This window comes from Stigmatopora argus, chromosome 18 (genome assembly GCF_051989625.1).
Source record: "Stigmatopora argus isolate UIUO_Sarg chromosome 18, RoL_Sarg_1.0, whole genome shotgun sequence".
NCBI classification, from domain to species: Eukaryota; Metazoa; Chordata; class Actinopteri; order Syngnathiformes; family Syngnathidae; genus Stigmatopora; species Stigmatopora argus.
In genome coordinates, this window is record NC_135404.1 from 11,692,594 (window position 1) to 11,704,328 (window position 11,735).

Consider the following 11,735-nt stretch of genomic DNA (forward strand, 5'->3'; position numbering starts at 1 on the left):
GTAAAATGAATAAAAACTGAAATACACTGGTATGGCCACAGGTAACATTCTAAAGTGGAATTTGTTTACATAGTATTTAACTAATAGAATGCCATTGACAGCAATGGATCATTCATTTTTACCCTTGTATAACTCCCTTTTTTTACTCATTGAATGCTATTGACAATGATGGACGTCCAATTCATTTAAACGGGAAGGACTGTCAATGCTTATTTTTCAGGTGTTGTCGACAGTGTTAAATGTCCAGTCAAATTGGATTGGATGGCTTGTGTCATCAATGGCAGCCAAGGAGTAAATTGAGTGTTCTGTAAGGGTTACCATTAGTTAATAGTACAACAATCATCGTATTCAAAAGGCGTCCAATTTGTTGACTGCACATCTTAAATAGAAATGAAAAATGTAGTCAAAATTCTGGATAAAGGCAACAGTAACTGTTGTAAGTTCATCCTGAAATTTATTCAAAGTCAAAACCCAATAGTACCCCTAACAAAATAAAATAACAAAACACCCTTTGACCTACATTTTGAAAGAAACTTTTTGTCTCCCTCTAGTGGGCAACGTCCTCTATCATCTCCATCCCTCAACGTTAGCTAACGGAGCTAACCGGTTTCTTAAAGTCTGTTGCTCCATCAACATATTAGACCCAGGTTTTTTTAAAAAAAAAAACGTTCTCTCTCCAAGTTACTGCGTTCACTTGCATCAGCATCCGTATGACGTCAGTCCGCGTCTTTCTCGACTTCCGGTGCTGCTGCTAACCCACCGAGGTCCACCACCATGGAGGTGAACCGGGATGAGGCGGAGCGGTGCGTCGACATCGCCACCGCGGCGTTGAGCAACGAGCAGCCGGACAAGGCCAGGAGATTCCTGGAGAAGGCCCAGAGGCTCTTCCCCACCGAGAAGGCGAGGGGTGAGTCCAAAGTGGCGGCACTTGAACGCATCACCTGCTTTCTTGCATGTATGGGAGTGAGTGAATGAGTACTGACTGTATGGTGTACAGGACTGTAAGGGGGGGGGGGGGGGGGGGGTCTGTATTTGGAACACCGCAAACTGCCCCAGGACAGACGCCATTATGAAACACCTGCAACGTCTTTTTTAATTATTGGTATATCAATTCATATACATTTCAGAGAAGGTGCATTTAAGGCTCACATGGGTCAAGTTGAAGTGGAACCCTGTACAAATATGTTTTGAAAATGATGATGACAATTGGTATTTTGGCAAAAAATGTTGGTGTGAATGGACAGACATTTCCAGAGACGCCATTGCTATTGTTATTGTCATTGTTATTGTTTGGTTTCTTAGTCCTGCTAGAACTCATGTCCAAGAATGGCTTCACACCCAGAAAAAACCCACGCACGGACAACAATGGCGACTCGGGACCTCCACGGTACCGAAGACCTGAAGAAAAGCCTGTGGATAAGTCCTACACAGCAGAACAAGTGGAATCTGTGCGAAGGTATCTCCGATATCTGAAAATTAAACAAAAGAAGAAATGATACCCCAAATAAATATGTTCGACATACACAAAGTAAACAGAGTAAGTAGGTGCATCGATCTCTAAATTGCCACGTTGTCGTTGCAGGATCAAAAAATGCAACGACTTCTACGAGATCCTGGGCGTGCAGAAGGACGCCTCCGAGGATGAGCTGAAAAGATCTTACCGGAAGTTGGCGTTGAAATTCCACCCGGATAAGAATCACGCTCCCGGTGCCACGGAGGCATTTAAAGGTAGCGTTTAAAGTCCTTAAACTGGAAAATTCTCACTTCAGTAGTAAACCAATCCAAACACTAGTACAGGCAGGGGTGGGCAAACTATTCCACAAAGGTCCACCCACTGTTGGGGTGAAGGTTGTGTGGATCCGAGGTCTAAAGAGGAAACCTTTCCACAAATGTGGAATGTTATGAGTGCAATCGGTGGATGGCCGTCAGGTGCTTCTTGTTTCAGCCCAACCCCCATCGCTGAAACGCCTGAACTGGGACAATACTGTTCAATATGCAGATGCCACCTTAGTTTACAAAATCTTCTGTAACAAAGCTCCTCATCCCCTGCAAGATTTTATACCAAAAAAATTCAACACATTAACAAGAGCTGGTTCTAGAGGTTGACTGTGTAGTTCCCTTCAAAAAGAGTGCTAAATTAGCCAAAGCACCTTCTCTCTTCATACTTTCAAACAGTATGAATGAGCTACAAATTGCCTTTCAGGCAGAACAACCTGGATTGGACACAGCCCGGGCGCCATATGTTTGACACCCCTTGTTATTTACTACAACGGGGGGGTGAGCAAGGCAGTCCTCAAGGGCCGCTGTGACTGCAGCTTTTTGTTGCAAGAAAGACGGGGGTTGGGCTGAAATGAGAAGCACCTGACGGCAATCCACTGATTGCACTCGTAGGACACTAGTATTGTGGAAAGGTTTCCTCTTTAGAGGTTGGAACGAAACCCTGCACCCACTGCGGCCCTTAATGGAATAGTTTGAATCTAGAATCACAAAAAATAATCATTTTTAGGGGTAACAACAAGGGCTGGCTCTAGAGGTGACTGTGTAGTTCCCTTCAAAAAGTGTGTTAAATTAGCCAAAGCACCTTCTCTCTTCATACTTTCAAACAGTATGAATGAGCTACAAATTGCCTTTCAGGCAGAACAACCTGGATTGGACACAGCCCGGGCGCCATATGTTTGACACCCCTTGTTATTTACTACAACGGGGGGGTGAGCAAGGCAGTCCTCAAGGGCCGCTGTGACTGCAGCTTTTTGTTGCAAGAAAGACGGGGGTTGGGCTGAAATGAGAAGCACCTGACGGCAATCCACTGATTGCACTCGTAGGACACTAGTATTGTGGAAAGGTTTCCTCTTTAGAGGTTGGAACGAAACCCTGCACCCACTGCAGCCCTTAATGGAATAGTTTGAATCTAGAATCACAAAAAATAATCATTTTTAGGGGTAACAACAAGGGCTGGCTCTAGAGGTGACTGTGTAGTTCCCTTCAAAAAGTGTGTTAAATTAGCCAAAGCACCTTCTCTCTTCATACTTGGAACTCAATAGCAATTAACATTTGTGAACTCTGAACCTCTTGTCCAATCATCTTAAAGTCTGGCTGTTAGACCATATCACTAACAGAATTGCCATGACAACGTCATCGTCTATCTTCAACCTACACAAGGGACCATAGATGAAAATTAGCCCTTGGCTACAATTTTATATATTTACATATATATGTTCATTAATTAACATGAATATGAATATCTTCATTAATGTGTTATTAAATAAATCAAACTCAATAATCAATAACATTTTTTTTCAGCTATTGGGAATGCGTACGGCGTGCTGAGCAACGCCAAAAAAAGACGACAATACGACACGTGCGGCGAGGAGAAGCGGCATCCGTCCGGTCAAGCAGACGCCAATTTTGACGCCGATATTTCACCCGAGGACCTCTTCAACATGTTCTTTGGGGGAGGTTACCCCACAAGTGCGTCTCATTGTTATCGCCGTCCAAATGCTATTGACTGATTGTTTATCCAAATTGTTATTTTTATTTTTATTATTATTATTTAGGCAGCAATCATGCGTACACAAATGGGAGAATGCGCCACCAGAGGCCGCAAAGAAGAGAGCGACAGCGAGATGTGAGTATGTATATATTGTTCGTCATTAATGTCTTACATTGGCCACTGGTAGGCGCTGTTGAGTCGTGTTTACATGCCGCTGTGTTTTTTTATATATTTGAAATCTGATTCTAGACCCTCTGTGATAAATCAAAATTCACGATCACGAGATTAGGTTTAAAAAAAAAGTTTGAAATGCTTAGAATGTTTTAAGCACCTTTTAACGTCATGTATTTTTAAAGCTTAAATTTAGATTGGTTGCTAATGCAGCAACATTTTCAGGCCACTTTAAATGAATGGCACAATGTATAAATTCCGATTAAAAGTCATTTAAAGACGGAATTCTGGTTGATATGAAAAGTCAGAATTCACACTTTCTCATTTTTAAGTCAGAATTCTGACTTTCAAATAAGAATTCCAGGAATAAAGTCACCATTTTGGCCCCTTTTTTAAATCTTCAATGGCCTTAATCCTCTCACGCACTCCCCAGATTTAATGCCAGTATCATTTATAATAACTATATATTTTTTTCTTCTGACCTTAGGGGGGGCTGGCCCTCTTCGTGCAGATCATGCCCATCCTCATCCTTGTGATCGTCTCGGCCCTCAGCCAGATGATGGTCAAAAATCCAGCGTACAGTCTGAGCTATCGGCCGTGAGTTAAAAACAACAAAGCTTTGACAAAATGGTCACGTCCAAGCCAGCTCACGCTCCATCACGTGGCAGGTCGGCGGGCCACACGCAGAAGAAGCTGACGGCGAACCTGAAGGTGGTGTACTACGTGGCCGAGAACTTCCCAAAAGACGTCAACCACGACAACCTGAAACGCCTGGAGGAGACGGTGGAGGATGATTATATCTCCAATTTGCGCAACAACTGCTGGAAGGAGAAACAGCAAAGTACGTGCAAATTTGCTCCAAAAGTGGCTTATTCAATGAGTATAAATTTAATTTGGATTTTCTCCCCCTGCAGAAGAAGGCATGCTGTACCGAGCACGCTATTTCGGCGACATCGATTTCTACCAGCGAGCGCAGAAGGCTCGGACGCCGAGCTGCGCCAAGTTGTCGGAGATCAGCGCGTCCGCACACGGCTAAAGGTATTTTAATGTAACAAAAATCAAAAGGGGGAAAAGGAGTCAGCTTACTCCATTTTGTTTATTTTTCAAATTTTAAGATTTTGGATTAAAAAAAAAAATGATTGGGACTATCTAGACCAGGCGGGCTGCTTTAACGTCAACCTGATTTCACGTGGGCCGGACCATTTTAGATATAATATTTAGATATATTTTTTATAAATGGATTAAAAGAACTGGATTAAAAGCCCTGAATATTCAGTTTTTCATAGATCTAAAACAATGTTTATTTTAGCTTATATATATATATATATATATATATATATATATATATATTTAGATTTTAAAAAATGATTTTTGAACTAAAAACACAGAAAAAAATGATCAAAAAATGACAATTATTGATTTAAAGGAAGGAAAATCAGGAAATTTAATGTACATCTATACTCTTCATTTTAATTTGATCCTAAAACAGTAAGTCGGCACTCATGATTGACTTTCCCGGGCCACACAAAAGGATGCGGCGGGCCAGATTTGGCCCCCGGGCCGCCACTTTGACACATCTGATCTAGAACTGTTCAAGTTGAAATGATTTTTTAGGTTATTTTCCTAATTTTTTTTCATCACTTCTAGACTGACGGGGTTGTAAATACTGTCCCGAGCCGATGTGGCGAGAGCAACAAGACGCCGCCGCTCCTGCTAAACTGGTTTAAAGTGACGAAGCGTAAAGGTAAAGGGTAAGGGATTAGCTACGGGATCTCAAACTGCACTTGACGGACTACAAAACCACGGGACTTCATTTCTGGCTTTTTGAAAGGGATGAAAAAGTTTGCTTGAGTTGCGCCTTCTCAGTAACCCTTTGAAACTATGCAGTCATCGCGTCAAAACACCAAATGCATCATCGCCTCTTACCTCATTTCCGTTTTAGAGACGCCATCCTAACCATACGTGTATAGGTGTCCAAACTTTTGTCGCCGGGGTTGATACAGAATTTAAGATTGGCCGCGGGCCGATAAAAGCGGGGCCGCAGGTGGACCGCGGCCGTAGCTTGGACACACCTGTCGTAAATAACAGTCGCGTGAGTCGGGGATTGCCGATTTTAATTGGGTCACGTATAATCGTGGAATGAGGAACCCAAACCACGAGCCTGGCAAATACTTTTATCGGTAACCTTTGACCTCCGACAACCCGCCCGTGCGCCATCTTCTCGCGTCTGTTCGCCAAAAGATATTCCACAAGAGGGTGCAAATTCCCCGTCCAGGCGCCAATGGTTTACATGTCCTGATGCCAATAGAAAATCACATGGCATTTTTTTTTACTACCGTATTTTCCGCACTATAAGTCACACTTTTTTTCAGAATTTGGCTGGACCTGCCACCTAAAAATGTCGCTTATTTTTTTCACTCCGAACACCAACCGTTTGCTATGTGGTGTTTTTTTTAGTCTGTTGTTATCCAAAAGATTGTTCATATGTTAAATATTTAGTCTATTGTTACCTTGATTATTATTTTAACATTTAATAGTTGCTTTTTTGTTTCTGGTAAATGAAATAAATGCCACCTAAAAATGCAATTTATATACTACAGTAATCCCTCGATTATCGCGGCTTCACTATATTGCGTTTTTTTTCTGGGGAATTTTGTTTTGTTAATTAATTTGTTTTTGTAAGTTCATAAATATGTGAAAATCCACACCGAAACTCGCAAGCAGAAGCCACTAGAACTCAGCAATGAAGTAATATATATATATATATATATATATATATATATATATATATATATATATATATATATATATATATATATATATATATATATTTTAATAAGGGTGACCCTACTTTGCGGTTTTTCGTTAATCGCAACCATGTCTGGTCTACATTAACCCCAATAATCGAGGGATTACTGTATATATTTTCTTCCTTTCATTGACTAGTGCGACTTATAGTCCCCAAAATACGATCTACAAATAAATATATTTCCGTTGCTAATTACACAACTTATTTTACGGTAAAACATGACCGGTCAACGGCATCAAAAAACTCCCATTGCGTTTTCAAGCCCAAATCCCACAAACACTCAATTCTATCTTCCTATTTTTGCTAGCTCCTCCCCCTGACTCACTTTTAGCGTAAACCACTCGTCATTTCACGTCAAATCGGGTGCAACATTTCAATCTAAATATGTGGAAATCCGTCTGACCGCTCACGTGCCCATTTACGGCAGCTAATGGACACTTTCCGATAAAGATTATGTGGGTTAATAATGCAGTATAATACTAGTCACGCCTTGTTTTTACTGCCTGATACGGGGAAGGAAAAAAAAATAAAAATTGTAAACGTCCGCGGCCGCTTTGTTTTTTGGGAGCTGAGCAAACAAACTCAAAGCGAAGCGGCGCGTCAGCACTTTTCAAGGCCGCAGCTGCGAACGCGGCGCCCCGCACGTTCACGTTATTGGGTTGACGTGCGGCATGTGCTGGGCAGGAAGTGCAGTGTCATGTTCTCAAGAAGGCCTTCCTCCTTTTTTTCTGGGGTACGTGTCGCCGGGCAGATTTCACCCTTTTCGTCCGATTCGCGCAAAAAAGAATACTTTGGACTTGTTTTTCATCTTGTAGATGCACGAGACGCGGGGGATTGGTCGTTCTGCGGGTTGTCGCTTTTATTAGGTGCACCCACACGAGTCAGAACAAGAAACTATATGTTTTATTTGCACTGATAATATAATAACTATAGTAGAGCCCTTCGTTAATGACTAAGTTCGAACTATGGAAGGAGCTTTTTGTTTGTTTGTCTGTTTTTCATTTTATTCCGAATATTTTCAAGTGCCCTATTAAGGAACTGCTAAGAGAAATGTATTTTTTCTCTCTCATTAAAAAAATCTTTAAACATTAGCTAATGATTTTGAGGTTTTTTTTAATTACTATTTCAATGGATAGACCATAACATGATATTAAATATTTTCATATTTTCGTCTTTGACAAGACCAATTCAAGCATATCATTATATTTAATTTTTGATATATATCTATACATGTATTTCCATGAATTTATTGCACTTTTTTTCTAATTTTCTTATTCTGTATTTTGGGATATTTCAGTGGAAGGCACACAAAAATGACATAAAATGCATTTATATTTAGTCTGACTTTACATGCCACAATACTATTATAGTAATATATTGAGCGGTCATTCATTTTTAATATTGAAATATGTCATTTCCACCTCCATGCATTATTTGTTTTAAATTTTAATTTGATGTACATCACGAGTTGCATGAAACACGGCGACTGGTTAGAAAAATAATTTATTTCTTGCGAGTGTGAAAATACAAAAGCAAAACCAAATAGGTGCAAACTAAGTGCAATGTCAAATGAGCATTTGAATATCAAATAAATAAGCGTCCACGCGGGTATGGAATGACGTTTGACTTGAAGCTAATATGCCAAAAGATGTCTTCTTTTTTCCACCATCATATAGCTGTAGCTGCCATTAGGGATGTTTCCATAGAAACGGAGGTACACACTCGGCCCGTACCGGCGCGCGACGCCCTTCTCTCGCTCGGAAGGTTTTTCTGATCTTCAGCATTCTTCGATCAGCAGTTCCTCGGAGCAGTACAGTTTTTTCTTGATGACCCGGAAGCCGGTGCTGAGCTTGATGGCCTGCCTGGCGGCGGGGGATTTGGAGCCGAAAAGTCCTTGGATCTTAGGCCACAGCCCGCCGGATTCCAGCCTCAGGACCAGGGTGAGCTGAAAGGTGGGTACCAGGTAGGGGTCCACGGAGAGCTGGGCTACGCTCTCGCACTGGGCTCCCCGTTCCACGCACAGGTCCACCAGGGCGCCGCGCAGGCCGCACGGCTCGCTGGTGGCCAGATGCAGCAGCTCGCCGCCGATGCGCTCCAGGAGCCGCTCGGGGATGAGCAGCTTGGCGCAGCGTAGGGCGCACGCCGAGTCCTTGGCCTCCCGAAGACTGCGCTCGATCAGCTCCACCACCTCTTTCAAGATGGCCTCCTCCGTGGGGTCGTTGAAGAGGTCCTCCTCGGACACGTCGGACGCTGATGGGAGAGAAGGACGGCGGTTCATGAGGTCAGACGGTTGCATTTTGCGACCTTTACTTCTTTTTTTTAAACGGGTAAAACTGCGCCGTATGGTGGCTCGTTTTGATTTCGAATGTCATTCTCGTCCCAGATTTGGCTAAATGGAGCTTGAGAAACTACAAAGTCAAAGTACTACTATGGCGGTTTAGCAGCTAACATCTTAGATTACTATTGAATAGAATATAGGACATTCAATGTCTTTTTTTTCCCAATTTGAACAAAGCTATCCAACATTAAATAAGTTATTATCCATTTTTTTTGTAACAACGAAATGAGGTTGCAAACAAATTGCCTTCTCTTAAATACATTTATATGAAAAAAATAGTCCAATGTTAATATTTCGATTGCGATCAATGGCGGCCAACGTGTAAAAAAAAAAAGCCGGATCGAGTCGGTGGAGTCAGTGGTTCTCACCTGAGTCAGAAAGGTCGCTCCGGCTGCTATTGTTGGACCTGGACTCCATGCTGTCGGTCAACCGTTGCAGCAGATTGTCCCACGACAGTCTCCTGGGACAGCTGTCCAACGGGGACGGCGGCGAGCTACCACTTTGCGCGCTGACGGCACTCGAATGCATCGTCTGTGTGGAAAAGAGATAAAAGTTGAGGAGAGACAATTGACTTTGCAGGAGAAATAAAAATAGCAACCATTTTCTACAAAGCCCTAGACATGATATTAGGCTAAAAAAAATAATAGTGTACTTTAAATAGGCATAACTTACTAAAAGCACAATTTGTGGCCGCAAAGTTAGGAAGTGATGCGTTCAAAACCTAGATTTTTTTACAGTAGTACTGCATAGTACATATGAAAGAAGTGTCAAATGGGGTAAAAATAAGTTTTTTTAGGTGTTTTATGCATTCTGCATTTCTATAATATAATATATAAACATCATTACTTAAATATCCGTGTTGTCAGTAATTTAAACAAATATATGGCTATAAACAGTTACATAAAAGCATCTTTAATTTTTTTCTCTATGGTCTCTTTTACAGCGCTTTAAGTTTATTTCAAAGAATGACATTCGGAATGCGCACTTTTCGAATACAGTGCAACAAAATGTTAATATCAAAGGTCTTACCTTCAAAAAGAAGTGAAAAATATGGGCTATTTGAAGCTTTATTGTCTGCAAAAAGCAAGCATCGGAAACTTGTGTTCTAACGTAGCAGTCCAGCAGCTGTAGGAAAGCTCTGCGGCTTCGACTTGCCTCGCAACAATGTTTATATACCGGCCTCGTAGCCACGCCCCCGTGGCCGGGCAGGCAGCCAATGAAAAAGAAGAAGCACGCCCCCGAGCTCTATCTTGCCTGGTAACGCCAGCATCGAACAAAAAAATGAAGGCAAAAAATGGGGGCTTGTGTTGAAAAGCAGACCCCCCGCTGATGTGGAAATGTACAGAGACTTGCCTGGACATGTTAGGGACATATTAAAGCATTTTTCTTCTTTTATATCGTCGCATTAGGGACGTTAAATGAGTGAAAAACGCTATCTGCGGGGATACTGTATGGCTGCAAAGGCATGACATCACCTGTTTTGCTCCTAAAAGCATTACATCACATTTTTTATGCTGCAGAGCATCGAAAACAACACTGCAGCAGCAACAGCTTCGAAAAATGACAATAAATCACTCTGTTTCACAAATATGAACGACATAAGTGCTTCTTCATCTTCAACACTCATAACACCATATATATATATACAATTTTTTGGGCTTGATTTTTTTTTTTACCACATTTTTGGTATTCTTTGTTAAGAATTGCATAGAGATGCATTATAAAATGATACAGTGCAAAGTTGCTTATTAGTATTGCACTTGTAGGAGGAAATAACCTTTTTACACCTAATATTTAAAGTACAGTAAATTTTTGAATAGTACTACTGTGACACTTTTGCTGTATTTTCCACACTAAAGGTCAAATTATTGTAAAGCAAACCTATAGAGGATGAAAGTGGGCTGAAAAAGATTGTTTTATTTCCATTTTAATGATAGACTAGTGCAATGGTTCTAATATTTTTTAGTATCACCTTGCTTTCCACTTCAATTCTACTATTATCACCTACATTTAACTAGACAAGGCTAGCTTAGCATGATAGCATGTTTTTTTCTGAAGTGGACTACTAGTCAAAAGTTCAGAGATACATTTTTTCTAATTAATGTGTATTCAGTACTATTAATAGCAAGTCACATTATGCAGTTTCACTGTTATCGTTTTCAATTTTAAAAAGCATCTGTAAATATAGTAATGATGATGAAAAAATCCAATTACAATTTATTGCGCAGTGGGTTAGATCAAATTGAACCTAATCAAAGTTTAATTGTTTTTCTCTAGATTAAATGCAAATGCATTGTACTACAAAGTGAAATACAACCGAATAGTAAAAGGCTGGGCTGTCAAATCGTTTTCTCCGAGAGCCAAGAATATTCCAAAATACATATATTTATGTTTACAGGACTACAAAAAAAAATATCCATCGTTTTCTACATTAGTTATAACATGTCAGGTTTTAACCTCTTAGCTAATGGGGAGCTGCGGTTTCAATGACTAGCTTTATCTGGTGTTAAAGCTGAAAACTGCAATGTAGGCTGAATTTAAGCTTTTTGTGTGGGCCATATCCAATGATATGTTCATCAAAACTAGGCTGCGGGCCGTAGTTTGGACACCCCTGGTGATGCTTGCCAAATATACTTAAATGCTATCAGGCTACTAGATAATAGAATTGTTTTTCTAATCTTTCTACATGTAAATATGGATATTATGAATGTATCTGCAGCAGTGGCATTGCATCAGGCATCAGCTGACTAGCAAATAACATGTTTTGCTTCTTCTCAATGCACTAAATATGACACTAGCAGCTGATTTGTTTGTTACGCGTTAGGCGACGAGGTGGTCAAGCGGTCCGCCTCGGGCGTGTGCGGCTCGGGTTTCCAGTCTGGCCTTTGTAAGTGAGCCCTTGGCTCAAGTGGAAAAAGCCATTCATT

At 41.0% G+C, this 11,735-nt stretch overlaps 2 protein-coding genes across 2 annotated transcripts; one reads left to right on the top strand and one right to left on the bottom strand.

Moving 5' to 3' along the window:
- The first annotated feature begins 675 nt into the window (after positions 1-675).
- Positions 676-6,407, top strand: dnajb12b (DnaJ heat shock protein family (Hsp40) member B12b). The gene is made up of 9 exons (XM_077626642.1): positions 676-907; positions 1,303-1,456; positions 1,583-1,728; positions 3,301-3,468; positions 3,555-3,625; positions 4,149-4,258; positions 4,330-4,502; positions 4,576-4,699; positions 5,309-6,407. The coding sequence occupies exons 1-8, from the start codon at positions 775-777 to the stop codon at positions 4,695-4,697; spliced, it is 1,077 nt and encodes a 358-aa protein (XP_077482768.1). The 5' UTR covers positions 676-774; the 3' UTR covers positions 4,698-4,699; positions 5,309-6,407.
- A 1,548-nt stretch (positions 6,408-7,955) lies between these two features.
- On the bottom strand, positions 7,956-10,439 carry ddit4 (DNA-damage-inducible transcript 4). The gene is made up of 3 exons (XM_077626391.1): positions 9,838-10,439; positions 9,177-9,339; positions 7,956-8,720 (listed from the first exon to the last, which is right to left on the bottom strand). The coding sequence occupies exons 2-3, from the start codon at positions 9,334-9,336 to the stop codon at positions 8,248-8,250; spliced, it is 633 nt and encodes a 210-aa protein (XP_077482517.1). The 5' UTR covers positions 9,337-9,339; positions 9,838-10,439; the 3' UTR covers positions 7,956-8,247.
- Positions 10,440-11,735: the final 1,296 nt, after the last annotated feature.